Source organism: Talpa europaea (genome assembly GCF_964194135.1).
Source record: "Talpa europaea genome assembly, chromosome: 7".
Classification (NCBI taxonomy): Eukaryota; Metazoa; Chordata; class Mammalia; order Eulipotyphla; family Talpidae; genus Talpa; species Talpa europaea.
This window is the reverse complement of record NC_140074.1, coordinates 49,775,646-49,802,459: the sequence shown is the minus strand read 5'-3', so window position 1 is coordinate 49,802,459 and position 26,814 is coordinate 49,775,646. Positions and strand designations below refer to the sequence as shown.

The 26,814-nt window shown below is 41.6% G+C and overlaps 1 protein-coding gene across 1 annotated transcript in view; it reads left to right on the top strand.

Moving 5' to 3' along the window:
* SLC28A3 (solute carrier family 28 member 3) overlaps nt 1–26,814 on the top strand; it is a gene marked incomplete at both ends in the record, with an annotated part of 48,186 nt that overhangs the window by 4,903 nt on the left and 16,469 nt on the right. The window contains 8 exons of the mRNA XM_084237793.1: nt 14,273–14,371; nt 15,884–15,966; nt 18,781–18,872; nt 19,643–19,832; nt 21,190–21,334; nt 22,586–22,699; nt 23,514–23,591; nt 26,232–26,312. Of these exons, the coding sequence (XP_084093919.1) occupies nt 14,273–14,371; nt 15,884–15,966; nt 18,781–18,872; nt 19,643–19,832; nt 21,190–21,334; nt 22,586–22,699; nt 23,514–23,591; nt 26,232–26,312 (882 nt within the window). The remainder of the gene's footprint in view (nt 1–14,272; nt 14,372–15,883; nt 15,967–18,780; nt 18,873–19,642; nt 19,833–21,189; nt 21,335–22,585; nt 22,700–23,513; nt 23,592–26,231; nt 26,313–26,814) is intronic.

The window sequence follows — 26,814 nt, the reverse complement described above, 5'->3', positions numbered from 1 at the left end:
GGAGATAGGAGAGATCTGTCCCGCCATGTGGGTTTCTCCCTGGCAGGCTGGGAATCGAACTCATGCTGCAGTGGTTGCGGATTACTTCATAGGTTGCATCTTAACCCTAGCGCCACCAGGAAGGCCCCCTTATAGCATTCTTATCTCCAACTGTTGACATATCTCAGACAGTTGCCTATCTTAAACAATTGCCCCCAGGGGAAAAATATTGGGTGATCTCTCCATCAGATTGAATAAAAACAAGCTTTGTGAGTATTTTCTAAAGATCTGCAACAGATCAAATGATGGTAGTTTTTCAGAAACTGGACTTTGGGAGAATAAATCCCATTTTACCCCTACCATAGGTCTCTAGTTTTTGTGTTTGCAGGGGTTTTTTTTCTGGATTACTTCAAGTCTTTGGTCAATTTCCAGTATTTTGATCATTTTGCTAGTGATACTGCGGTTTTTACGAAGAGAGGGACTTGGGGGCCCTTACTAGACTATTTCTGTAATGACACCAATAACCTTAGATTTAAATAGCAAAGTTAGACATCTATTAGAGATTATGTGTAATCAAGTGATGAATAGTACTGGCCATATTTTTGGTTTCAGAGGAGTTGAAATGCATTGGACAATCGCTTATGAGTAGAGCATGACTAAGATTCTAAAATTGATAGCCATCATTCTTGCTTTTTACCAAAACTAGAGGGAAAATTCAAGCATTTAATGGTTACAGAAAAAAGCAAAGAGAAAGAAATCAAATGTTATTTTTGTCTACTGTGAATATTCCCAGAGGGATGTCCTATTGATTTCAACAGTCTCCTTTTTAAGGCTCTACATGTTGAGTGCAAAGAATAAGACATAGTTTATTATCCATCTATGGATTGCCATGTAGTCATCATTCAGTAATGATTCTAAGCTCCTGTTCAGTAATGGGAACACCATTTCAACTGGCTCACAAGCATATCCCCAACCTACAGAGGGTAGGCTGAAAAAGTTTTTAGAAAAAAAGATGTTCTTATATCAGTTAGGACAGAACCAAGACTGATTACCAGGCTTTAGTTTTATCATTACTGATTTAAAGTTATAAAACTTCCTTTTCACAATGCCTATTTTTTTTAAAGTTTTTTTAGATTTATTTTATTTATACAAGAGCTGGGGTACAGGCCAGAGGCAGGGGAGGGTGAGAAGATTTACCAGAGACAGAGCGGGGAGCAGAACAGGAAGACTAACAGAAGACTCTGCTGAGGGGAGCAGCAGGCGAGACATGTGGGTTGCTCCCTGGCTGCCAGGGAATTGAACCTACGCTGCAGAGGCTGCGGACAGTTTCACAGTGCTGTGCTTAATCCACTGCACCACAGCGGAGGCCCCAATACCTATTTTAAAATGGGGGTGGGTGGGATTTGATGACATATTTCATCCAGACACTATTGATTTTCATGAAAAGTTGTCTCGTGGATATCAGCCAAACTACGGTCACATTGGAAAAAACTCTAAACTGAGAGTACTTAGAATTATTATTGTTGTAAGCATAAACTCCCAGTCTCTAGCATACCATAGAAGTCTGCAGCTCTCTCTTCAAATTACACAGTGCATAGTGCAGCATGGTTTTCATTTAAAGCAGGATTGGATTTGGAGGATTGTAATTTCATGACACACATGCGGTAACATGCTTGACACAGAAGCCACTTATAACCACTGCGTGCTTAATTGTTCCTTGCTTTTTTCTTTGAAAGTAAATTGAGGAAGAAAAAACAAAGGGAGGAAAGTAGGGAGGGAGGGATGATAGGGATGTCTTATGTCCTTTGGAAGAAAATTCAAAGTAGAAGTTTCTCATGAAAATCCTGTAAGTCCCATGGCTACGGAGCTCCTGCAGGTGTTCAGCAGCAGTCGATGATTACCAGGAAAGGTTCAGTGGGTAAGCAGGGGTATCAGTTCCTTCTTATTTCCTGATTCTATAAGCTTGGGGCTTGTTTGTTATCTTCTGACAAGAGGAACTTTCTGACATAAACCATGACCTTTTTTTTTTTTTTAAAGATTGATTTATTTATTTATACAAGCACTGGGTACAGTCAGAAGCACGGGAGGGTGAGAGAATTCACCACAGCCAGAGCGGGGAACAGAACAGGCAGACTGATGAAGTACACTGCTGAGGGGAGCAGCAGGCGGCAGGAGAGGTCTGCACGCCGTGTGGGACCCCCGCCGAGGCCGGGGATGGAACCGGCGCTGCAGAGGCTGCGGGCAGCTTCACAGCCCACTGCTCAACTGTGCACCATTAGGGGAGGCCCAACCATGACATTTATTGTTTCAACAAAAATGTATTGAATTCTGACACTGTGCCAGGTATTATACAAGGAACTGGAGACAAAGAGCTATTGTTTGGTTAAAATTAGTTAGTAGTGGCAAATTAGCACAATGCAATTTTTACAAAAATCTATTCTTGACATAAGAAAGTGATCACACCTCGATTGGGTATTGGGGAATAGTTTCCAAACTTCCCAAATAAACACTTAGAGGCTTTTATTCTTTCATTTATTCAATTAATCTATATTGAATACCTACTCTGTTCAAGTTGGAAAATTCTTAGTAGGGCACACACAAAAAGTTTCCCATACTACCATGTCAAGAGCTTTTATTTCCATATTACATTACATGGAAAAGTCAAAATCCTGAAAGGAGATATGAGAGGCTTGATCAGGGAAACAGAAAGGGTGTAAAGAGAAGTCATGAAAACAAGCCTGTTCTGATTCACCTTAAGGGTCTTTGCTTATTTCAAAATCCAGTCCCAAGAATCTAAAACCAATGATAAGTTCAGATTTAAAACTGAAGTTCTAGGGCCTCCCTAGTGGTGCAAGAGGTTGGGACACAGCCTATGAGGCTGTCTGCAGCCTCTTCAGCATAAGTTCGATCCCCCAGCCTGCCGGGGAGCTACCACATGGCACAGCAGACCTCTCCTGTCTCGCCTACTGCTCCCCTCAGCAGTGTACTTCGGTCGATCTGCCTGTTCTGTTCCCCACTCTGTCTCTGATGGGTCCTCTCACCCCCTGCACCTCTCCCGTGCCCCGGCTCTTGTATGCATAAATAAATAAATCTTAAAAAAAAAAAAACACCTGAAATTCTATACTCTATGGACTTGAACATTTTATAATATACCAGCTAGCTAGATTATAATGACTGGCAAATAAAGTAATGGTACAAATTCCTCCATAAGACCGTCAGAAAGCAACCCATTCACTTGAGGGAAGGTGTTTTCGCTATAAGAATGTATCAGTGATAATCCAGGAGGAACCAAGACACGCATATCTGTTTCCCTCTGGAGTATCCAGTTGCCTTCATTTCCTGACCTGCTCACCAGTGGGAGCAAACCAGAATTCGTAATAGTACAACCTATAAAGTTGTATGCAGCTGCCCGCCAACAGGCTCTACTTCCTGATCAGTATCCCCCCCTTTCCCCTATATCACTTTACAACGTTTCTAGCTTTTAAAGAACTCTTATTTTCTAATCTTGATTCCATTGATTCAGAAACATTTGCAAGGAGGAAGTAGGTTAGAACACACTGGTCTAACTTGTGTAATAGGGATGTTTGAAACCCAACATTGCTCAATCGAGGGCCAGACCCATGCAAATCAAACAGGTGGGGTGCAAGGGTCTGGTTACATCATATGGAGATCCAGCAAGGAAGAAATAAGAGAAATAAACATGCTCACAAATCCAACAAAAGACATTTCTAGATGCCAGCAAATGTTAGGCTTCCAGTTTACCCACAAATCACTTCTTCATTCCCTGCAGACAATGAGATCTTCAGGGCAAGGAAGAGAGAAACAAAGGAGGAAGAATTTAGAAAGCACAGGTAGGAGTAAGAGGTGGACTTATAATGCTGCCCAAACTGGCTGTACTCTGCATGACCTTGATCTTGACTGGAGATGACAAGGGGCCTCTTGAAGAAGGAAGTGGGGTTTTACTAAGGGTCTCTTACATAACCTATTTAGATACAAAAATCTATTCTATTTTAAAAAAGGGTTTTCCTCCTGCCACCACCCCTATAGAGAAGGCCTGTTTGCACCTCTAGTTATCCCAATGATTAGAGTTCAAATTATTGAGTCTGCATTTTATTTTTTTAAAGATTTATTTATTTATGCATATAAGAGCTGGGGTAGAGCCAGAGATGCAGGGGTGAGAGGATTCACCAGAGACAGAGTGGGGAGCAGAGCAGGCAGTGAGTCTGCATTTTAGACATTCTACCTACTGATGAAAGTTATAATAGAGAATTGATAATTTGATAGGACATGAAATGAGTGGGCTTCAACAATTTAATCCTGTTTATGAATTTAAATGCAGTAATATCAGTATCTAGGATCCTAGAGTTAGTGCCACTCTATAATCAGCATCCAGAAAGACTTGGTCCTTGCTTCACTGCCCTCCTCTTTGCATTCAGAGATATGAAGAGTTTCACATTATTTAAACTCATCTACAAGTGAGGGAAAACAGAAGAATGAACTAACAGGTGGAACATTTACCCTTTAAGCTGTGTCTCAGCTGTTTTCCTGAGCTATGGTTAAGAAAAGAGATATCAGTAATTCCCATTTACCCTTTTCCTAAATCCCTACTACAAGGAATATGATTCTGATTGAAAAGTTTCTGAAGATATTTAGTATTTATAAATGCCAATATAATAGTAAAATAATTTTTAAATAATAAATACATATGCATATACTTGGCGTACTATAAGAGACAAGTATTTGTTATGTTTTGGGTTTGTTTTTTTTTTTTTTGTCTTTTAAAGCAAATATAGATTTTATTTATTCCCAACACACCAATGATGAATCCAATGGAGGGCCTCCCTGGTGGCAGAAGGGGTTAAGCACAGCACTATGAAGCTGTCCTCAGCCATTGCAGCACGAGTTCAATCCCCAGCCGTCCAGGGAGCTACCCACATGGTGCAGCAGACCTCTCCTATCTCACCCACTGCTCCCCTTAGCAGTGTGTTTCAGACAATCTGCCTGTTCTATTCCCCTCTCTGTCTCTGGTGAATCCTCTCACCCCTCACATCTTTGGCCTGTACCCCAGCTCTTGTATGCATAAATAAATAAATCTTTAAAAAAAAAAAAAAGATATGATCCGAGGAAATTTCCTGGGAGAAAGGAAAATACTACCAAGATAGCTGGCAATTCTGTGCCACCATAAAATAAGCCTCATCATTATCTATTTGGATAATCCATTCATAGACTTCCACCTTCATAACTTAAACACCTCTCAAAGACCCACCTCTGAATATCACCATCTTTGGGGGTTAAGATTTCAAGGCATGGGGCCTCCCTGGTGGTGCAGGGGTTAAAGTCTCACCGCTATCAAGCTATCCTCAGCCATTGTGAAATGAGTTAGATCTCCACCAGGTTGCTAACCCACATGGTACAGCAAGACCTCTCCTGTCTCACCCACTGCTCCCCTCAGTGATGTCTTTCAGTCAATCTGCCTGTTCTGCTCCCCACTCTGTCTCTGGCAACTCCTCTCACCCTCCCAACACCTCTGGCTTACATCCCAGTTCTTACATGCATAAATAAATAAAAATAAATCTTAAAAAAAAAAGAAATTTCAAGGTATGAATTCAGAGAGAGACACAAACATTCAGACAGTAGTGACAACCCAGTAAGGGCAAATAGAAGACCAGTTTTTAATGGGAAGAAAAAGGATACTGATCACTGAATTCTTGGTTTCAGGGCAATAAAAAATTGATAACAAGGCAAACATTAGAAATTCAAGGGAAGGAAATGTTGAGTAAGTTTCTCTGGTCTTCTCCCTCTCAAACACACAGTAAAAATTCTTAACGTAGTTCCTGCCTCTATTTTTAACAATCAGCCTAAGTCAAAGGCAAGAAACAATAAAAGGAAATCAGAACCAGACTGAAATAATCACACATTACCAAACACAGATTTTCAGCATGAATGTCAAAGCTGCAGGAAGACTGAAAGTCACCCCAGCAGGAGAAGGGCAGTGATGTCTTGGAGTACATAATTCTACACTTAAATCGCTTAGAGCAGTTCCAGGTCCTGGAAACTGTGCACGTAAAAAAAGAAATAAAAAATACACTTAAGTACATTTGGAAAAATTTAGCTCCACTATTGGTTATGACTTGGTTGGAGTGACTATGGGCAAATCTGTCCATTATAAAAGTAAAGTTTCTCTCTGACTAAAGAATAGGCAATCGGCCTCCCTTGGTGGAGCAGGCTGTTGAGCACTGCGCTGTGAAGCTGTCTGCAGCCTCTGCAGCGCTGGTTCAATCCCAGCTGGCCGGCAAGTGTTCCGCATGTCACGGCAGATCTCTCCTATCTTGCCCGCTGCTCCCCTCAGCAGTGTGTTTTGGTCAGTCTGCCTGTTCTGTTCCCTATTCTGTCTCTGGTGAATCCTCTCACACTCCCGCGAATCTGGCCTGTACCCCGGTTCTTGTATAAATAAATAAATAAATCTTTAAAAAAAAAAAAAAAAGAATAGGCAATCTGATGCTTCAAGGTTATGTGCATTTCCTGTTCCTGGTACATCTCCCCCATTGGTTTCAGTAGCCATTGATGACACTTTTCTTATTTGGGGAAAACAGTACTAATTATGCTAAAGCAAGGTTAATACTATACATAAAATCACTCCAAATTACAAAGTAATTAGTTTCCATAGTCCTAAGAATTTTTAATGCAAAATTTAGAATAAAATCACAAATAGATTAACTTCCATGGCATTCAGCTTTCCTTGCTCAATTAACCACGTCCTTTAAAACCAAGAGCCTTCTGTGCAACCTGCTATTCCTCTTGTCAATCTTGGGAAGTCAACATTTATAAAGAATATCAGGACCAGGGTTTTGTTTTTTTTTTAATCATATGCCTTAAAAATGTACTTTTTTATCCTGGCAAAAAATCCATATCATTTAAAACCAGATATTTGAATTGCAAGACTAACATCTTCAGTTAATGGACTTCAGCGAATCCTAGGAAACAACCTTCAGTGAGAAAAAAAAAAACAATATGACTGTTCAGCTATTGATATGAACGGTGTAGGTACCATGCCTTTAACCTTCAAGGCACAGCTTGGAAGTTTGGAAGAGGTGAGGTCTGCTATACTGCATTATCAGAATTCATTGTTTTATTTACAGTGCTACGGGGTTGCATGTCGTCTGCAAAGTTGTGTGCAGTAATCTCTCAGTACATTTAATTCCTTAGTCAGCAATTTAATTTGCTTGCAACCATTCATTCTCTTGAACAGGTTGACCCTGCAGGTATCCTGTACTTTCTGCTTGCTGGTTTTTTTTAAGATTTATATTATTTATTTATGCACACAAGAGCTGGGGTGTAGGCCAGAAGTGTGTGTTTGGGGGGGGGGGGTGAGAGGATTCACCAGAGACAGAGTGGGGAGCAGAGCAGGTGGTCTGACTGAAATACACTGCTGAGGGGAGCAGTGGGCATGACAGGAGAAGTCTGCTGTGCCATGTGGATCAGCTCCCTGGCCTTGGATGCAACTCGTGCTAAAATGGCTGGCAATAGCTTGATTGAGCTGAGACTTAACCCTTTGAACCACCAGGGAGGCCCACTTCCTGCTTGCTTTTCATTCCACTCTTTTTCACAGCCACTTCGTTCCTTTCTCTGTGTTGAGGATATTGGGGGGCTGTTTGAATTCATAAGAGAACTCTTTGGACTTTGCTTGCCTGAAGGCTGGCTTTGCCTCCTGCCCCCAGGCCAGTGGGCACCAGCTGGGGAACCTGCTGTAACCACTGGCAGAAGCCTGAGTGTGAGTATCACTGGATTTGTTATAGGACAGGGAGAGGGGCAGCCCAAACCCCGCAAACCTGCCTATTCTAAATGGGTTCTGTCATCCGCCGCATCAACACAAAACATATGAGACTTTAATGGGAAGGAACTTTAATACAACTAGGAAACAATACAGGAAAGGCAAAGAGTTTAGTTTCTAAATGAAGCACCCAAAGTTACCCGTCCCCTCGTGGGTAAAAGTCCATCCATATGGGAATGGCCCAGAGCAAGGCCCCAAAGCCTGCCACAAGTCTAAAGCATCTTCCAGTGGGGACCCACAGAAAAGGGTCAGAAACAACCAGACAAGCCCGGAAGGAAAAGAGCAAAATCAACATTAAGATAAAAGCTGCCATTGTCACCTCCCCACGGGTCTCACCCACATCTGTGTCACCCAGTCCACGATCAAAAGACAAGCGCATTTTCTTCACGTGTCTCTAGGCTCCATGTGCCTCCTCCAGGTCTCCTGGCTCCATCCTGCTTCCTTCCTCAGTCTCTTCTGCAGCTTCTCCTCTCCCTGCTCAGCTCCACCCTCCCTTGGGTGGGGCAGGGAACCTCCCCCTTTCCTGGGGACCACCCTGTTACAGGTTCACCCAGGGAATACTGTTCTGCTGCCAGAGCTTGCTCATCTGGGCACTCTCCCTGGCCAACACAGAACAGACAGAAATGAGGGGTGACCAATGTTTCCCATATTAAGCTTCTGGGAAATCTTCACATGTCCCTGGGGCTGGAGCTGGCCTGACTAGACCCAGCCCACAAGACAGCCAGGAGGAAAATGCGCAGGCTGACCAGAGACCTGAAGCAAACAGCAGAGGGCAGGTGGAAATGCCCCCCCCCCCAAAAAAAAAAAAAAAAAGAGGGAAGAACACAAAGGACTATGGTGATGGATCATGGGTGCTGTGGCGGTGGGGGAACTACGGGGACTACACCCGAGTGGAGAAGTCAAATACTGTCCAAAAATTAACAATGTAAATAAATAAATTTAATTTTTTTTAAAAAAAGGCCCTCTGTCACCAGAGCGCCCCCATACTTGCTTTCCGGTTTAGAAATTCTGGCCTTTCATCCAGGCAGAGGAACAAGAAGCAGGACTTCAGGAAAGGTGAGGTCAGGAAAAGCTTTCTTACTCATGCACGAGTGTCCGGGCCAGCCGGGCGATCAATGCAGTACCCGGGGGAGGAAGCAGGGGCTTGGTATGGGACAGGGGTACGCGAGGAGTGGAGACAAAGCCAGGATCATCGCCAGTCTCATTTATTCAGGAATGTGTACAAGGTTATATAGGGTTCAGAGGGGGAGGTCTCTCGTTATCTCGAACAAGGAGAGACCACCAATACAAACAAGCCACAGGAGCAAGCAGGGGGCAGGGTTCAGTCGTCACAATAGGAAACTTGAAACCTTCACTGGAGCTAACATTCAGTACCTGCTTCCGGCAAGAACCCGGATGTTCAGGTTTGGGCCCCAGGTCTGGGCCCCGACACACGAGGTCCCAGACCCTATCTGAGCATAGGTTTAAAGACAAAGTGTTTCTTTTATACATACCTGTCTTCATATTTGTTACATTGACAGCATTGTTTTTCAGCAGGCACAACCATTTACCCCAAAGTCCCCAGACAATGGGGGAGGACAGGCAAAGGGGGAAGGCAGCAGACACCCAGACATGGCCTTGGAGAGACAGACCGGCTTGACTGGCTACCAGACCCATTTGAAATGCAAGTTTGTTTAGATAGGAGTGCTGAGCCCTGGCCATGAATCTTTAAAGGGAAAGAGCTGTAAGTAAGCAAACTTGTTAACTATGCCTGCCATTGGAGTTCACTGAAGCACCTGGGCTGGAAGTTCAGCTGGAACCTTTATTATATTCATTTGCTCGATAATATATTTTCTCATCATTCCCACATGTTTACTCATCTGCACCACCATTTACCTTTCCCTCAACCCGTCTTATTTTATGACATGAGGAAGGTGCACACGTTCATGTTTATGACTCGTTGCTCAATTTGTCCCTTTTGGGCAGTGATCTCAAAAAGCTTTTTGACAAGGATTGAATTTATTTTTTTTAAAGGACTGAATTTATTGATTAGATATGACCACCCTAGACAATTTTCATAATATATGTTATTTATATGACATTGCACATTTTTCGATATATGATTATGTTTTGTTTTTCCATCTGACTCAAATTGATTCCTTTGATCAATTTGCCAGATACGTTCAATTTTTCTTTCATACACACGGAGGTAAACACTTATATAAAACTGAGATCACTGCTTACCACATTAATGCTTTTAATCAGGTTCCTGCTTCCACAACCTACAGGGTGCCAGGATCAGAAATGAGACCCAGCTGAGCCTCCCCTGGTGGCGCAGCGATTGAGCGCTGGGCTGCGAGGCTGCCCGCAGCCTCTGCAGCGCCAGCTCGATCCCCGGCCGCCAGTGAGGTTCCCACAGGGCGCAGACCTCTCCTGCCACTCTCGCTGCTCCCCTCAGCAGTGTATTTTGTCAGTCTGCCTGCTCTGCTCCCCGCTCTGGCTCTGGTGAATTCTCTCACCCTCCCGTGCTTCTGACTGTCCCCAGTGCTTGTATAAATAAATAAATCTTAAAAAAAAAAAAAAAATGAGATCCTGGGTTGCCCTTCGGTGCAGCCATGTCTTACAACCTTGGTGGAGTGGCACCACCAGGTGGACATTGCTTGCAACAACCATTCTCAAGCCTACTTTGGCACTAAAATTAGGGTGGAAGTTAATGTGCATTTCATCACTTTTTAAAATTTATTCTCCTCAATTTTATTGATTTGCAATAATCTGCATAATAATGTAATTGTGGGATTAAAACTGCATATGTGCACTTGTTTAACTCACCCTCCACCAACCTAAACTGTTTCTTACCCTCTTTTCTCCTCCCTTTCCCCATCCCCTCTTGTAACCTGTATATTTTGAGTTTTAGTTTTTTTTGTTGTACTTCGCCAGTTTGTTTTCTTTGGTTATTTATATTCTGCAGATACGTTAAGCCATCCAGTAACTTTCACTTTCTGACTAATTTCACTTAGCACAGTCACATTACGATACATCCATTTTGTCCCAAAAGGCACTATTTCATCGTTTCTTTAATAGCTGCATCATGTCCCATTGAGCATATAGTCCACAATATTTTATCCAGTTGTTGATTGTTGGGCACTGTCAATATACACTTACGTTGGTTCCATGATTTGGTGATTGGACATTGTCTCTACTGCCAGCTGAAATACCTGCATTCCTGGCCATGCTCCCTTTTACCTCTTCTCTCACCTCCCTGCAGCAAGCCACCAGTACAGGGCTGGTACAAGGGAAAGTTTTGGGATTTTGTTGAGGAACTTCTCAATTTTCCTTTGAGCAAATTTACTTTAGCTGTTTTTAGGAGAGAATGTAATCCCAACCTTTCTATTTCACAATAGTGTGTTAATATTAGAGTACTTGTAGACTTTTTAAATTTAAAAAAGTAGGGGGAGGTGTGATCTTAAACAATTTGAAATCAAATTACAAAACAGATGTTGACTTTTTCAAGGTAAATTTCAACAGAGAACAAAGTGGCTGTAAACTCACCAGAGAGAGCAAGCAATTGTCAAACTAAACAATGAAATAAACATAAAGATCAACCAATACTCTATAGACTGTCACTTGCAGCAAATATGCAATAAATTTCATGAGCTATCCCACACTCTTTTATAAAACAGACCTTGTGTTAAATGATTTTGCCTAACTGTAGACTAATACATGTGTTCTGAGCATGCTTTGGCTAACCGAAGCACTGATGTTAGGTAGGTTATGAGCATTAAATGCATTTGCAACTTAGGATATTTTCAACTTACAATTTAAGGGCCATAACCCCATTGCAAGTATGAGGAAGAGCTGTACAAAACATTGTGAAGGTTTAAGGCAGTGTCCTATACATACTAGACAGAAGATCAGTCCAGATGCAAAAAAAAATAAGAAAGGAGAGATGTTTCCTGCAGACAAAAATCAGTAGGTGGGTAGTACAGATCTGGAATGCTGGTCTATGTTTTCAGGTGCCCAAGCACCTCTCCCCCAGGTCACCACTGCATCCCGGCCCTACTCCTCTCAGGGCAAGGCTTCTATTTGCATTTCATTGGCCAGAATCTAGTTACAAGTGTGGAAATTCAGTCTTTCCTCTGTGTGGCCATGTGTTCAGCTAAAATGCTATAGAAGGGGACACCAGAAATAGTTGGGGGGAAAGGGGTTAGTAGCTTCCTGTGTTCTAGAAGTTATAATATGGTTCGGAAACTGAATGGGATGAAGAAGGAAATAATAAGCTCTGCCCTTCTGTACTCCCTGTAATATCCTCTGCCCATCACACACTCAAGCAGTATGGAAAGGATAAGATGAAAGAGACAGGTAGGAAACACACTCCAGCCACAGTGGACTCCTGACTCAAGGATCTGCCTTTCAAAGGGGGCTCAATCAACATCATCACCCTTAGACTTAGTAAACTAACATTTGTTAACTAATGCTAACAAGCCGTGGCAGGCAGCCCAGTGTTTAGACATTCTCCTACTCAATGCTGCGAGTCTGGTGTGCTTAGGCAGCTTTCTGAATTGCTGCATAGATAGCAAGAAACAGTAGGATTAGAAGTGATCACCTTTCATGGTCCCTTTTCCAATTTGAAAAGAAGCAGAGACATAGCTGTGTCACCTCAAATGGGTGTCAGGATCTACACCACCCCTGCCACACACACACACACACACACACACACACACACACACACACACACACACATGCTTACTTTCTTTTCCATTAATTTTAAAATCATCCTCTCCTGCCACAAGTAAGTTTCAGTTTCTGCCACCAGGTGGCAGGAATAATCAGCATCAAGAAGCTTCTCATGGAACCAGAAAAAGTCGGGATTCTTAAGGTCATAATAGTGTTGTATACAAGGGTGGACTGGGGTGTACATGGCTGTGACCTGCCTGGCATGTAACTAGGGACCCTGAAGACTAGTCCTTTCTATTATGTATCTCCTGTTTCCCCACCAACCCATGCTGTGTTTATTTCTAAATTTATATTAAAGAAAACTTTACTCATTCATGAAAGAAAACTTAAATGAGTCCTTAAATCCCCATCAGGCAGCATCAGCAATTTGTGATCTTTCCATACATACACACACACAATTTCTATACTAACTACCAATGATACTGGTACATTGCTGTATTAGTTACTGCAAAATTAAAATCACCATGTTCATTAATTCAACAAATAATCGATAGTCAGCTATGTGCAAAAAAAAAAAAAAACACTGAAGGTAAGAATAAAGGACTGCAACACAAAATGGTCATGTGGCAACAATTTCTAAGCACAAATAATGTGCATACTAGAAATCAGATTTTATTTATGTTCATACACCCTTGTGTTTCAATGCCACCCAAATTGGAACTGAAATTTTATCTAGATCCATGGTGCCAACCAGAGATAAAAAGTTAATATCAATGTCAGACACTTGTTCCTTTTTCAAAGACCAGGTCACAGTCAAAAGAGTGAGCAGAGGATGTGAGCACAGATCTGTCAGGTGCTATTGTCTACAAGTTGCCTTACTTGGAATGAAGTAGCTTATAAAAAGGCAAATTAGGATAAAATGGAAGAAACTATTGGACACCCCTGCAACACACACACACACAAAGAAGAATGAGCCAGGCACTTGTCATATCTGGAAACAATAGCAAAGGGATCGGGACTTCCCTCCAACCTCAAACCTTCAAGTAAAATCAGTGGTCTCAGGGCCTCCCTGGTGGCACAAGGGGTTAAGATGCAACCCATGAAGCTGTCCACAGCCTCTGCAGCAGGAGTTCAATTCTCCCCGCCGGCCAGGGAGCAACCCACATGGCGCAGCAGACCCTTCCTGACTCACCCGTTTCTCCCCTCAGCAGTGTACTTCAGTCTGTTCTGTTCCCCACTCGGTCTCTGGTGAATCCTCTCACTCTCCATACCTCTGGCCTGTACCCCAGCTCTTGTATGCATAAATAAATCAATCTTTAAAAAAATAAAATAAAATAAAATCAGTGGTCTCACAAAAGAAGGCATTTTCTGTGTGCTCGTTTCTACCAGAGATTGCACTAACCCAAACCAAATACACTTTAACTCTCAAAAACCTGACATCCAGAATACAATTACTGGGTCTGTGGTTTATTATTATACATTGTTTTGTTTTCTAAGTTGAATGACTGTGTGATATGATAGAAAGGAGATCAGAAACCCACCCCAGGTCTGCTGATTACAAAGTTGGCCAAGATGAGAGTGATTGGTCCTCAAGGTTGGACCAGTCTGAGCTTTTCGGCACACCAAAACAAAACAAAAACATCTATTTCATTATGGACCAAGAGTCCCTGGCTCCTTTATCATTTGCCCCATCTAAACACTCATCTTTGCTGTCCCATCCCTCAAAATTCTTCTAGTTATCACTCTCTGAAAGAATATTTGCTTTTTGACGCTAAAATTTTATGTTTGCAATCTGTACTTTTTCCTTAGAATGAAGACGACTTCCGTGACAACCAGAACACATCAGGAAACAACTCACTAAGGAGCAGAGGTGGGCTGATAAACAAAGAGCAAGTAAACGCGCTACAGGTAAGGCTGGAGAGCGGCGGGTGAATCTGTTACCATGGTAACCGCTGTGCAACAAGCACCTGAGAGCTATGGGAACAGAACGCATGGCACTCGGCTGGCACTCAGAGGAATGAATTAAATGGTAATTAGAGTGTATAAGGCAGAGTCATGAAGAAAACACACACCACCAAACAAAGAGATTTTGTTTATTCACCTGTTCTCAGAGTTCTCTGCTGGGGAGAGTGGCTGCTGCCTCCATCCTTAAGGCACAGATTTCTAGCTTGAACAAATCATCTCAATTTTAAAGTAAAGGAGGCAGACCAGAGGACGATTCTTTCATCTATGGATATGTTATATATAGATTATATCTTCTACATCCGCATGTGCTTTAGAGAAAATGTTTTTATAAATCATAGAAATATTTCTTACAACTGATTTCCCTGTTGCCCACTTCTCCTACAGGGCAAGTGTCCTCTATAAATTCTCATCCTGCTTTTTTCTTCATTTAATTAAACTTTGCATTCCTGAGGCTCTTGTCAGTTACTCACATAGCCTACTGAGCTCTTGAGTATGTAGATTAACTTTCATTTTTCCCTTTTTTTGAAATTTTTTTTACTATTCATCTACTTTTTTAAATTACACTACATTATCTGAAATCATACTGGAAAAACAGAACTTTCTTTACATATTGGGAAAGAGGAATAAAAAATTCAGAGGAAAGACAACATTCTTTTGGGGTTGGGACTAGGGAGGTGAAGGGAAGGATTTGTAAACATTTATAAACATGCTCTTCATTGTGATTACGTAAATGTCTTTTCTGTCTTTTTTTAATTGAGATAACACTGGTTTACAACACTGTATGTTATTCGGAGATATAGATCCCACCTTTTCAGATCTGTGTACCCCACCAGACCCACCACCAGGCACCCATAGTCCTGGGAGCTCCTCCACCCTCTGTTCTGCACATTTTCTCTCCCTCTCTGATAGTCTCAATTTTGCCATCAGGTTTCTATGCTTTGGTTTTGGATTTTTTTTTCTGAGTCTTTCTTTGTTTATATTCCACATGAGGAACTTTTTTCAGTTCTCGAAGGTGCTGAGCTAGTGTTCCCATCTGAAGGCCAAGCCCTGGGCTGCCAGGAAATAAAACCACCCTTGGTTTCAGTCCTTTGGAAACCAGGGCTCATAGAATATAAAGGAGATTTATGCAACTGCTGCTATTAAATTCATTTAGTACAGAGTGGAGGTTGAATGATTATAGTAGAGACAGAAGCAAAAAGCAGAGGCTGTCTTTTCCCTAAAGAAAAGGAGAAAATAGCTCCTTTGGGAGTAAAGGGAGAGAGTGGTAAGCCTTGATTTTTTGTGATAAGGGAAAAAAATGTCTGTGTGATAGATAATAGATGCCATCTTCTTACATAATAATTTAAAAGGACCCTTTGAAAGTTTTTTTTTGCCAAAATTCTGAACAGTGGAGATCAGGGTCCATTGTACCCAGAATTCTCATATTCCATTTCTGCTGCATTGTTTCATTTCTAGGGTGAAACACAAGTCACCATTGAGCAGGATTCTAGAAGAAATAAAGACGCCACAGAGGATGATCCAGAAACATATCAAGAAGGGTACAGACTTAAACCAAAGAAACAACCACATCTACTACTTATTTTGTTTCCCACTTGGTTTTATCCTCACCTAATTTTAAACATTTTGACAATAGAGATTATCACCACCATGAACCCCTCTTCCTGGCTAACCCACCCAACACCATAACAGAAAAGTTAATGGAACTGTAGGATGATCAACAATGGTAAATTCAAATTGTTGATTCCTGGGACCCAATATCCAGGACAGTCTTCTAATTAAAGGTATATATATTTCCAACTAATTGCGCCAGTCCACACAAAAGTAGTTAATTCATCTTCTCAACATCAATTGATAAGCATTTGACTTCTCCAATCCTGATCCACCTTAAATCCCAACAAATTTGCTCTTACCTATATTATTCTGAAGGTCATTCAAGTTCGAATCATTTCATAAGGAAAAGAAACAAATTACTACCTTTATTTTGGGGGCCAGGAAAATGAAGGTCAGAGAATTGACTTACCAAAGGTTAGTCAGCTAGAGAAGAACAAAGCCCCCTTACAATTCAGCTTCTGTTTCCCAGTCCAAGATTGTCTGGTACTCAATCATAATACTAAAGTATTTCTCAGTTTTTTGAATTCCTATTTAAATTTTATTTTAATGCATACATCTCTAAGGAACTTTGTTTTTATATATCAAAATATATATCTAAAGTTGGTAAGAATTAGGATTAAAATCTCCTGTCATGTATACACAATCAAGAATATTTACCACCTTGGAGATCCAAAGTCAGCTCCAGCCTACGTTTTACTTTATGAAACTCTGACCCTGAGAGCAAAGAGTTTTTCTAAGATGGTGAGAGATGCTGAGACTTCAGAGATTTAAAAATCTGATTAATGCAACCTAAAGTAAATGGATGTACCCAAATAAATGGTACCCTTCTCCACAGCTGCTTTTTAACACTATATCTCTATATCCATCAGGGTTGATAAGGCATCACCAGCCTTTCTAAATTTGATGATGAAAACCTTAGTCTTTACTACACCCTTAGCCCCTCAATATCTTCTGGAGCAAGTTTCTATTCTCAGTACACATATTCACACCCATTCATAAGATGAGTTTCATAAAAGGGTACCTGTCACTACTGTGCGTGAGACAGTACTGTATGTGAGGTCCTGTTCCTTTTTAAAGATAGGGCCTCGTGCACTGTGTGACTTCACAACTCCCTAATGGGTCCCAAACCACAGCTGTAAAAGACTGCTCCAGAAAAGCAATATACACTTTTATTTTGTTTATCTAGTGATTCAACAAATGCCTGTCAAGTATTCTTAATGTCCAAGGTCCTGGGACTGGAGCACTCACTGGAGGTTCAGTCTTCAAAGGTTCATAAGAGAACACCGTAAAAGAAGACAGCTGAAATAGTGTGCAGCGAAGACTCTGAAGATGCAAGAGGATTTTGCAAAGGAGGGACTGGAGCTTTGCTCTGAAATTTGAAGGGAGCTGAGACCTGAATATGTGGGCATGACTGCTAGAAGGAAGGAAACCAGAGGATTTAACAAGTGGATGGGAAGTCCTAGCTAGAGGCTGAGTCCTTTCAGCTCTAGAGATGGTGAATTTATTATGTGGGATGAGAATAGTGGTGGTTTTAGAAATATTCTTCAGTGGTCAGGAAGTGGCAAGTTAAATGTTGAGTAAATTCCTTCCATCAGCCTCAAGTGGGAGAAGAACAGGACTCCATTAGAAGGGCCATTGGTGTGGGGAGACCAGGAGCACCCCAAAAGTTCAGGACAGTGTTGTGGTTATGGCTCAGCAGCTTCTCTAAGCTCACACACTAGTGAGTACGATCCTCCCCATAAAAAGTGAGCAATGCATTCATTTTTCATGCACCTCACACCACCTCAAACAAAGCTCCAGACAGTAACAGACACACCAACCATCTTAGAACTTTCTGGAAAAGCTATATTATAACCCATTGGTCAATAGTCTTCAAATCCATGAAATCCTACTTTACATTTCAAGGTCCCACTGAAGTCTGTCAGCCTCCCACTCCAGAGGATAGTGATTGAGGACAAGGAGCCACCAACGTACTCAAACTTTGTGGAATCAGAAAGGATGCATTTTTAATAATCAACATTTAATAATTGTGGCCTAAAGCTAATAGGCACCCTTACAGTCTTGTGATTAGACTTTCATCCTATGGTTTATTTTCAGGTTTTGGTCAGTTCTCCATTTCCCCTTCTCTATTTCCAAGAACATTTTTTTCTTTCCAGCATCTCTATAACCCTCCAGGGCTGAGCACATCCATTCTGCAAAGATTGAGCCAAGTCATGACTTTTCCCATTTCTATTTGTAGGACACAGATCTCATGAATTTGTTTGCCTGCTGATTTTACAAAGCACCATCTAACCTTAGCATGCAAGTTTATTTCACGTGCTATAATAACAAAAATCCAACTGCGTTATTTTTAAAGATTTAATGAGCTTTATTAAATAATTATAAATCAGGCAGCATTTCGTCTAGCAAGTAGAAGAGAACTCCAGAAAGCTGCACAAAATGAAAAGTTTTTATAGGCAGAAAGAAAGGCAAGATAAAGGAAGGGGGAATAGAGAAAGGTTTTGCAACAGATTATCTCACCTTCCCTTGGGGAGTGGAAAGTCTCTTCACTAGTACTGGCCAGAAAATTCCATACTGACCAGTTGAGACTACATTCCTTAGGGAAGTTGAAGCAGCAGTAAGCTTAGTGTTAAGTCTTGGTGGGCTTAGCACAAGCACCTCCATTTTGGGACTGTTGTTTCCTCTTTAACACATCGCTGGCGTTTACTTCCACCTGCCTTTTTGTTTTTATATCGTTACAGGTATCTGGAAAGGAAGTGTGGTACTGTTTGTGATTTTTTTAGGAAACATAAAACTACCCTTCAGTACATCTTATGGGGTATTTTACTAGCAGGTAAATAATAAAGGTGGATGAAATACCCTTGTTTCTTTTTGAGAATTCCCTAAAAATTGGATCTTTGGAAAAGACCTTGCAAGGGCTAGACTGGCGTGACAAGACTTTCTAATACCTTCAGGGCCATCTCTCTCTCTCTCACACACACACACACACACACACAGATTTATTACCTGTTTTTTGGGAGATAGATATGTAACTGGACAAAACACATTCTTGGACCTCCTGCTTTTCAGTTGAAAAGCAATTCAAAATAACCAGCATGCCATTTTGGCACATAGAGGGCAGCCTGTTCTTGGTTCCCTTCCTCCTTTGGATATTCTGTGACACTTGGAGATTGCTGTAGGCCTAATTCCCAACTGAAGCTTAGGTCAAATCAAAGCTGCACATCAGGAGAATCACTTTTTGCCAGTGGTTCCTTCTACACCTGGCTTTTCTTTAATAGAAGGTCACTTACCTAGTTGCAATGCCAGAAAAATTTGGTTAGTACTGAATGAGAGGTCAATTATCAAGCCTCAACATTCAAGAACTCAGGAGGGTCTATAAGGAAAAAGATCTAGCACCCTGTCCTCCTAGCATTCGTGCGACACTCTTAGGGACTTGCATGAGAAAACCCCAAGCCCCCCAAATGTAGTTCTCATAATCAAAGGAGTCAAAAACTATATCAAGAGTATACTCTGGCTTGCCTGCCCTTGGCTGAGCCAGATCAGACAGTGGGGTCCCTAGTGGGCGATGGAGATGTTCCCTGTCTGTGTTTGCTCCCTGCACAGGTTACCTGGCCATGGTGATTGCAGCCTGTGTGCTGAACTTCCGCAGAGCCCTTCCTCTTTTCGTCATCACTCTGGCTGTCATCTTCTTCGTGGGCTGGGATCATTTTATGGCCAAATATGAACATCGAATCGTTGAGTTCCTCTCTCCCGGCAGAAGGCTTCTAAATAGCCATTGGTTCTGGCTGAAGTGGTAAATGCACTTGGTTCTCCAGTTTCATTTGAAGAAATGTTAGTCTTTTCCTACACTGTTCCAAAATTTTGTTCTGAAATTCCATCCTTATTTATGGAATATTGAAGATGCAAACAACCTAAGGAGTAATCCATTGTAATGCCTTCACTTTAGAAAGAAGAAATCAAGGCCTACATAAGGCAGTGGTTCATCCTAGATCTTTTCAAATGTCCCAACAAATTGCTTTAACTTCATGTCCTTCCAAATTATAAAAGATATTGATTTAATGGTCATCTGTTTTCTACATTAGAGAGAAACCTTTGTACCTACATGTCAAGAAGCATTTGCTAGGGATTCAAAACAGTGCAAGGATTTAGTCATTTCAGGGAGGACTTTAGCTAACCCTCTAACTTGGAAGTAGAAAGGCATCATGATCAATCAGGAATGTCTGTCCTGGCAGAGGATGGGGTACAGTAGCAGTAACACCACCTATCTCAATACCTATTTTCATAAAGAATTGATTCATAAGTATAAAACAATGGAGATTGCTGACAAATATGCCTGGCCTCAGAACAGAGAAGAGAGAAGTGCTTGGACCATTCTAACTTGGGAAGGTGGCTTCTGCTATGGGCATAAAGCTGGCCTCCTTGGGAAGGAGGGTCTGAGACTTATTAAAGCAGACTTTTACCTATACGATTCAATGTCCTGCAAGTGACCATTCAGGGTTTCACCCTCAGCCACTCTCTGCAGGGCCTCCTCTCCTTCAAGGTGGCCATACTGGGTAGGACACAGGACCAGATCTCTCCAGTGTGGCCCACTGGAATCCACCAGGAGCCATCACACATCTTTGACCTAATAAACCAGGATCGTGCAATCCCAAAACATCATCCTTTTTGGTTGTGCCATTCAAGCCGTGAGTCAGCCTTGTCATGCTCCCTATACTCCCCCAAGGAGTCAGAACCTACTCAAAGGCTCACTTAGCTCACTGAGCCTCATGTGAGATCGCCAACAGCAGAGAACACATTTCAAACTCTGTTAAAAGAAAGATGGTTAAAAAGAAGACCTCACCCATCTCCCAAAATCGGGGTGACAAGTTCTTGACCTCTTAAAGAAATCACTAGACTTCCCTCTCCAAACATTTTCGCTCCTCTCTGACCCCTCTATATACCCTTGAACCAGCAAAGGGCCAAGAGTTGTGAAACAAAGAGGACACATTGATTGAATTTTGCCTATTTTCCTTTGTAACCACCACCAAAGAGGGTCTGTTGCAATTTCTAAAAGCACAGCTTCCTGGTGCCAGGGATGTTATTCTCATTAATAGTTTTTGTTACAAGATTTTCAAGTTACACAACAAATGCTTCCTTTCTTGTTCTTTTAGGGTAATTTGGAGCTCACTGATCCTGGGGATTATTTTCTGGCTGATCTTTGACACTGCCAAACTGGGCCAACAGCAGCTGGTGTCATTTGGTGGTCTCATAATGTACCTTGTCCTGGTATTTCTCTTTTCCAAGCACCCAACCAAAGTAAGTATGAAATGGATCTTTTGGGGAGTTTTCTTCTTTTGTCTCATGTGTAAATTGCTGAAAATAATAAGTATGGGAAAATTTAATTATTATTCAATATTTTTCTTACCTTGCTCTGATATTGTAAGAGGTTAGAGTGCCTTTGTCAGCTTTCATAGTACTATTACTTTCTCATTTTTCACTCAGTAATTTTCCAGTTAAACAACCAGTGAGATATTCTTTCATGTCAAGTCCAATTCCTACTCCCATAACCCACATTCCCCCATAAAATGCATACAAAAAGAAAACTCATCCTTTTGGTCCAGATTTCCCCAGGCCAGTACATAATCTAATATTTTATCATTGGATTTTGCAATTTATCAAATTTCCATTTGCAATTTAGGCTAGTTCACTCCAAAAATTTGTCCTGAAACAGTTTTGTTCGTATTGAAGTCAATTCTCATCCTTGTTCTGTCAGCCTACAACCCATTACTTTGGCAAGAATCCTAAGACATCAGACTTTTCACACATGACTCATAGGAGCAAACTGTGAGGACTTTACTGACCTAAAGGTTGACCCAAGGAAAAAGTATTATTCAAGGCCAAAGTCACCTAAAAGGGTCCAAATGACTGACCTCATTTGGAGCCAATCTGCTGAATACCTGCTGTTTTTCTATACCTCCAATTCCATATTTCTTTTCAGGCCACTCATCTCTGCATCAAAAGTGAAAGCAGATGATTGTCCATTACTGCAGCAATCCTGGGTCTGCATTAGAGTTAATTGGTTCCTTTTACAGTGAAATGAGAGTCCTCCAACAGGGTGGAATTTCACTTAATTCACTTACAAATCATCAGATCAACAAACCTTGGGCACACAAAGAGGTTATGTTCTGCCTTTCCATTTTCCAGACAGGGGAAATAATTATATATATCGAATACTTATACCATGACTAGGAAGGTCAGACCCTCTCTCCTTTACTGGCCCTTCTAAGATGATCTTTTGTGTCTAGGTTATTTTATTATGACAATGGATACAAGCCTGCCCAGTTTAATAAAAAGTAATACAATCCTGAGAGTTCCCTCTTTTTTTTTTTTTTTTTTTTGGTATGGTTATGTCAAGATATTCTCTGTTCATCACTGCCTTGGTTTCCCAAAGATGAGGGTTGCAGGCCATATCTTAAAAACTCTAAGGAAATAGTGATTCTCTGGGAAATAATGTTGTTTTTAGCATTCATTCTCTAATAAGATATTTCTCTTGATCTTTCTACATAGGTTTACTGGAGACCTGTCTTCTGGGGAATTGGGTTACAGTTTCTTCTTGGTCTCTTAATCCTAAGGACTGACCCTGGATTTATGGCTTTCGATTGGTTAGGCAAACAGGTTCAGGTAAGTTTGGTTCAAAAGAGTGCCTTGCTTTAGGCTTATTTGTCTGCATTATTTGACCCAAAGATTAATTCCATAGCATGAATTAGACAAATAATTTTATTGATGCAAATATGTTAATCTGCCTAGTATATTAATATCACTGTTGTTCCTCACCCACATTACCCACTACATCACTCCCCTATCCCATATTGCCCTCTTTATCCTGCCCAAAGGATGTCATACTTCTCTTTTTTTTTAAGATTTATTTATGCATACAGGAGCTGGGGTACAGGCCAGAGGCGTGGGGCTTGAGAGGACTCACCAGAGACAGAGTAGGGAACAGAACAGGCAGACTGACTGAAGCACACTGCTGAGGGGAGCAGCAGGTGAGTCAGGAGAGGTCTGCTGTGCCATGTGGGCTGCTCTCTGGCAGGCCAGGGGGATCAAACTCGTGTTGCAGAGGCTGCGGACTGCTTCATAAGTTGCGTCCCAACACCTTGCGCCACCAGGGAAGCCCAGGATGTCACACTTCTAAGATGGTCCAAGAAAGCGAGAACAGACTTTCTTTGTATCTGTTTATAACCAGCGCCACCAATGTGCCATATGCGGCTTTCTGGAATGAACTACCACAACTGGCTTATTCTTTAGTTTTGTGGGAGTCCGACTGAATGTCAGAAAACTATATGCAGATGTTGTTCAAAAATATACTTCTATGCCATCCACCAAACGAGGAAAGACTGGGTCTTCACCCTCTACAGAACCTGGTGAGTCCTGGGTACTGTAACCAGCATTTCTGTAGTTATAATCATTTGCTTTTTTCCTTTCTTTTATTCAGACATTCTTGGAGTACACTAATGCTGGTGCTTCATTTGTCTTTGGTGAGAAATACACAGACTACTTCTTTGCATTTAAGGTAAAGCCAAACCCCTTGTCTATGTGGTCACTTCCTTTTCAGTAACTTCTTGATCTTTGTGCATGTTCAGCTACAACCTAACTGACCAGAAATCAGGTACACTGCACATCACCACACTTTTTCATTTACAGTCTTATCTGAAATCAGTGAGCCATAAACATTTTACTTTGTTACTAGAGCATGAAGGGAAACATCTAGAGAAAGTCACAAATCTTCAAAAATACTTTTGGGGGCTTTGTAGCATTGCCTGAGATACATATGAAAATTCTATGGGATAACTGTATCTGAGACTGCAGGGAAAAGAGTAATAGACACATGGCAATGAGTAGGCATATGGCCACTAATGGCTTCTGTTAGTGGATCAGTGACAGCTCTGCATTCAGAAAATTCCTTAGTCCTGGATCAACCAGAATCACTGTTCACCCACATCAACCTCTTGCTCCAAAGTCCTCATGCTAAACCTTTCCCATCTTCCTTCAGCATTGCCTTTGCCTAGTCAGGTATAGAGGGCTGGACTTTCTACCAACCAAAGGGACCTTGTTCTACAGGGTAAAGGCAGCCTGATCCCATACCCAGGCCTAATCCCACAAGCCCCAGGAAGCCCACCCTCCTCTGCAAATTTCCCACAGATTCTTATCAATGAGGCAGAAAAATGCATTAGACTTTTTCTTTAGCTTTCTTTTCAGTGCTGTGTTCCTACACGTCTTAATTGTTTTCTAACCTAGGGACTCCAAATTTCCCCCCAGATTACCCCAGTTTTAGTGAAACAAGCGTTACCTTGAATCTTTTTTAAAGTCTGCAGATTTTTTTTTAATTGCTGATTTGACAACTTGGTGCTGAGATAACTAAGCCTCAGAAAAGTCATGTGTATACAAATTGAGGTAGAAATAGGCTCATACCATGAATTCAGAATTGGAAGAATTAAAGTCACAAGGAAGGAGTAAGTTTCTGTCCAGACTATGCCAGTGTCTTGGATCCCCAGCCCACCCTAGGGCACAGCCACCATCCTTGCTGCCAAGGCAGGACCTCTCTGGAACATTGGCGAGACGAGCCCCTTGAACACCCTGGGGCTCTCAGGAAGGCACTGTCCATTAACGTCAACAAAAGCACATCAGCGAGTGTACTCTGAATGATGGCATGAAATGTCTTTTAATATATATTATTAATAGCTTTTTCTAAATTAGATCCTGTACAAATTGTCCTCAGTCATTCTGTGCCTCTGGTGGCAGCTTGTTCCTGGACATTCAGCTGAGGAACAGAGGATGGGGCTGGGAGGGACCCAGACACAGCTCTGAGTGGTCTCTGCAGGGTAGAAATTGTTCCCTGTAGATTCACAGGCTGTTTTGAAAGCACTAAAAAAAATTTCAGGAAAATGCAACCTAGAAAAAGACAACCTTTGTGAATACAGAAGTCAACTAAATAGTGCTTACCCAAGGGGAAAAAGGCCAGAGGGCAGGCAAATCAGGTGTAAGGGGTAAACTAGAGGATGGTAGATAAAAATTAGACTTCTGGTGGCAAATATAATGTATTGGGTTGTCAGAAAAGTCATGATGCATTTTGAAAAACAGAAAAAATACAGCATGATTTTTTTTTGAAAACCCAATAGCACAGTTTTGAAGCGCTCAGATCTTAAACTCAGATTTTTTTCTATCCCTGGGTTCCACATTCATGAAGTGAACCAACCTTAGAGGGTACAATAGAAATTACTCATGGTTTTTGGGATTATCTGTCCATGTTTCTAACCCCCAATTGTTCAAGTGTCAACTGTATATAGTTGTTAATTTATAAGGCTGTATATCTGACACCTATATAACATTATAAGCCAATACCACTTCTGTTACAAAATTTTTAATACATACTAAAATTAATTTTTATTTAAAAAGGATAAAAACCTATAAATAACATCATTATTTTGTATATGTGTGTAAGTGTATATCTCTGCAGCCATGATGAATAAGGATGTGCTTCTGCTTACCCTTAATCTTGACCCAGCTAACTCTGCTAACAATTGCTAAAGTCAATGTCTGTTTAATATCAGAACAAGAATATCTGCCCTTAGCCTTCTAGATATTACAAATGCCCCCAAAACTTCATACTTTCACTGAGAAACTAAAGAAAAATTGATCACAGCACAGAAAAAATAAAAAGGTTGCATCCTATGAAATACACTCACGCTGGGCCTCCCCGGTGGCGCAGCGGTTTAGCACTGGGTTGCGAAGCTGCCCGAAGCCACCACGGCGCCGGTTCGATCCCCGGCTGCTCCCCGGCCACCAGAGGAGGGTCCCACATGGCTCTCGCAGACCTCTCCTGCCGCCTGCTGCTCCCCTCAGCAGTGTACTTCGGTCCTTCTGCCTGCTCTGCTCCCCGCTCTGGCTCTGGAGAATTCTCTCACCCTCCCGCGCTTCTGACTATACCCAGTGCTTGTATAAATAAATAAATCTTTAAAAAAAAAAGAAAAAAGAAATACACTCACACTTATCCAGAACAAATTAGGATAAGACTGACAAACGTTGCTTAGTTCTAGTGTTGTTATGAAGTTTCAGAGGTGGGAAAGGAGGCAGAAAGGAGTGCTGAAGCCTGCCTTCACAACCCGGGCCAGAATTAACCCACGCTCCTTTCTCTTCCCTACCCCCCACCCAGGTGCTGCCAATTGTGGTTTTCTTCAGCACAGTCATGTCCATGCTCTACTACCTGGGACTGATGCAATGGATCATCAGAAAGGTACCCAGACTGGAAAGGATTGGGTGAGAGGCATAGCAACAAAATCTCAAATGTCTTTGAGCTAAGATCTTCCAAAGTACCTTTTTCTTTCTACCAAGATCCAACACTACCATCCAAGTTGTAAGATACAAACCCAAAAATCGTATTTGTACCTATGAGGGGTATTTTATGACTCTGGGACTTTCCACAGGATTTTGACAAGCAACTCATAGGATGTCTTCATGAGACAATTACTTCTTTAGTCAAAGAATTCACTGGACTAGGTCAGACGCCTCCCGGAGAGAACAGCACTGCTCCTCCCCTTTGGATATCTGCTCTGTGCCTTACACACAAGCACTGCTTGTCCTCTGGAGGTTACAAAGCAGGCAGCCCAGGTCCAGGGGCCACCCCAGAATCAAAGCAAGAAGCAGAAGCTCCTTTGGGCTCCTGAGGTTAATAGCACATACAATTTTTTAAAGTACTATGAAAAGTTCATCTCATTCTTGCTGCCCAGCAACTGTCA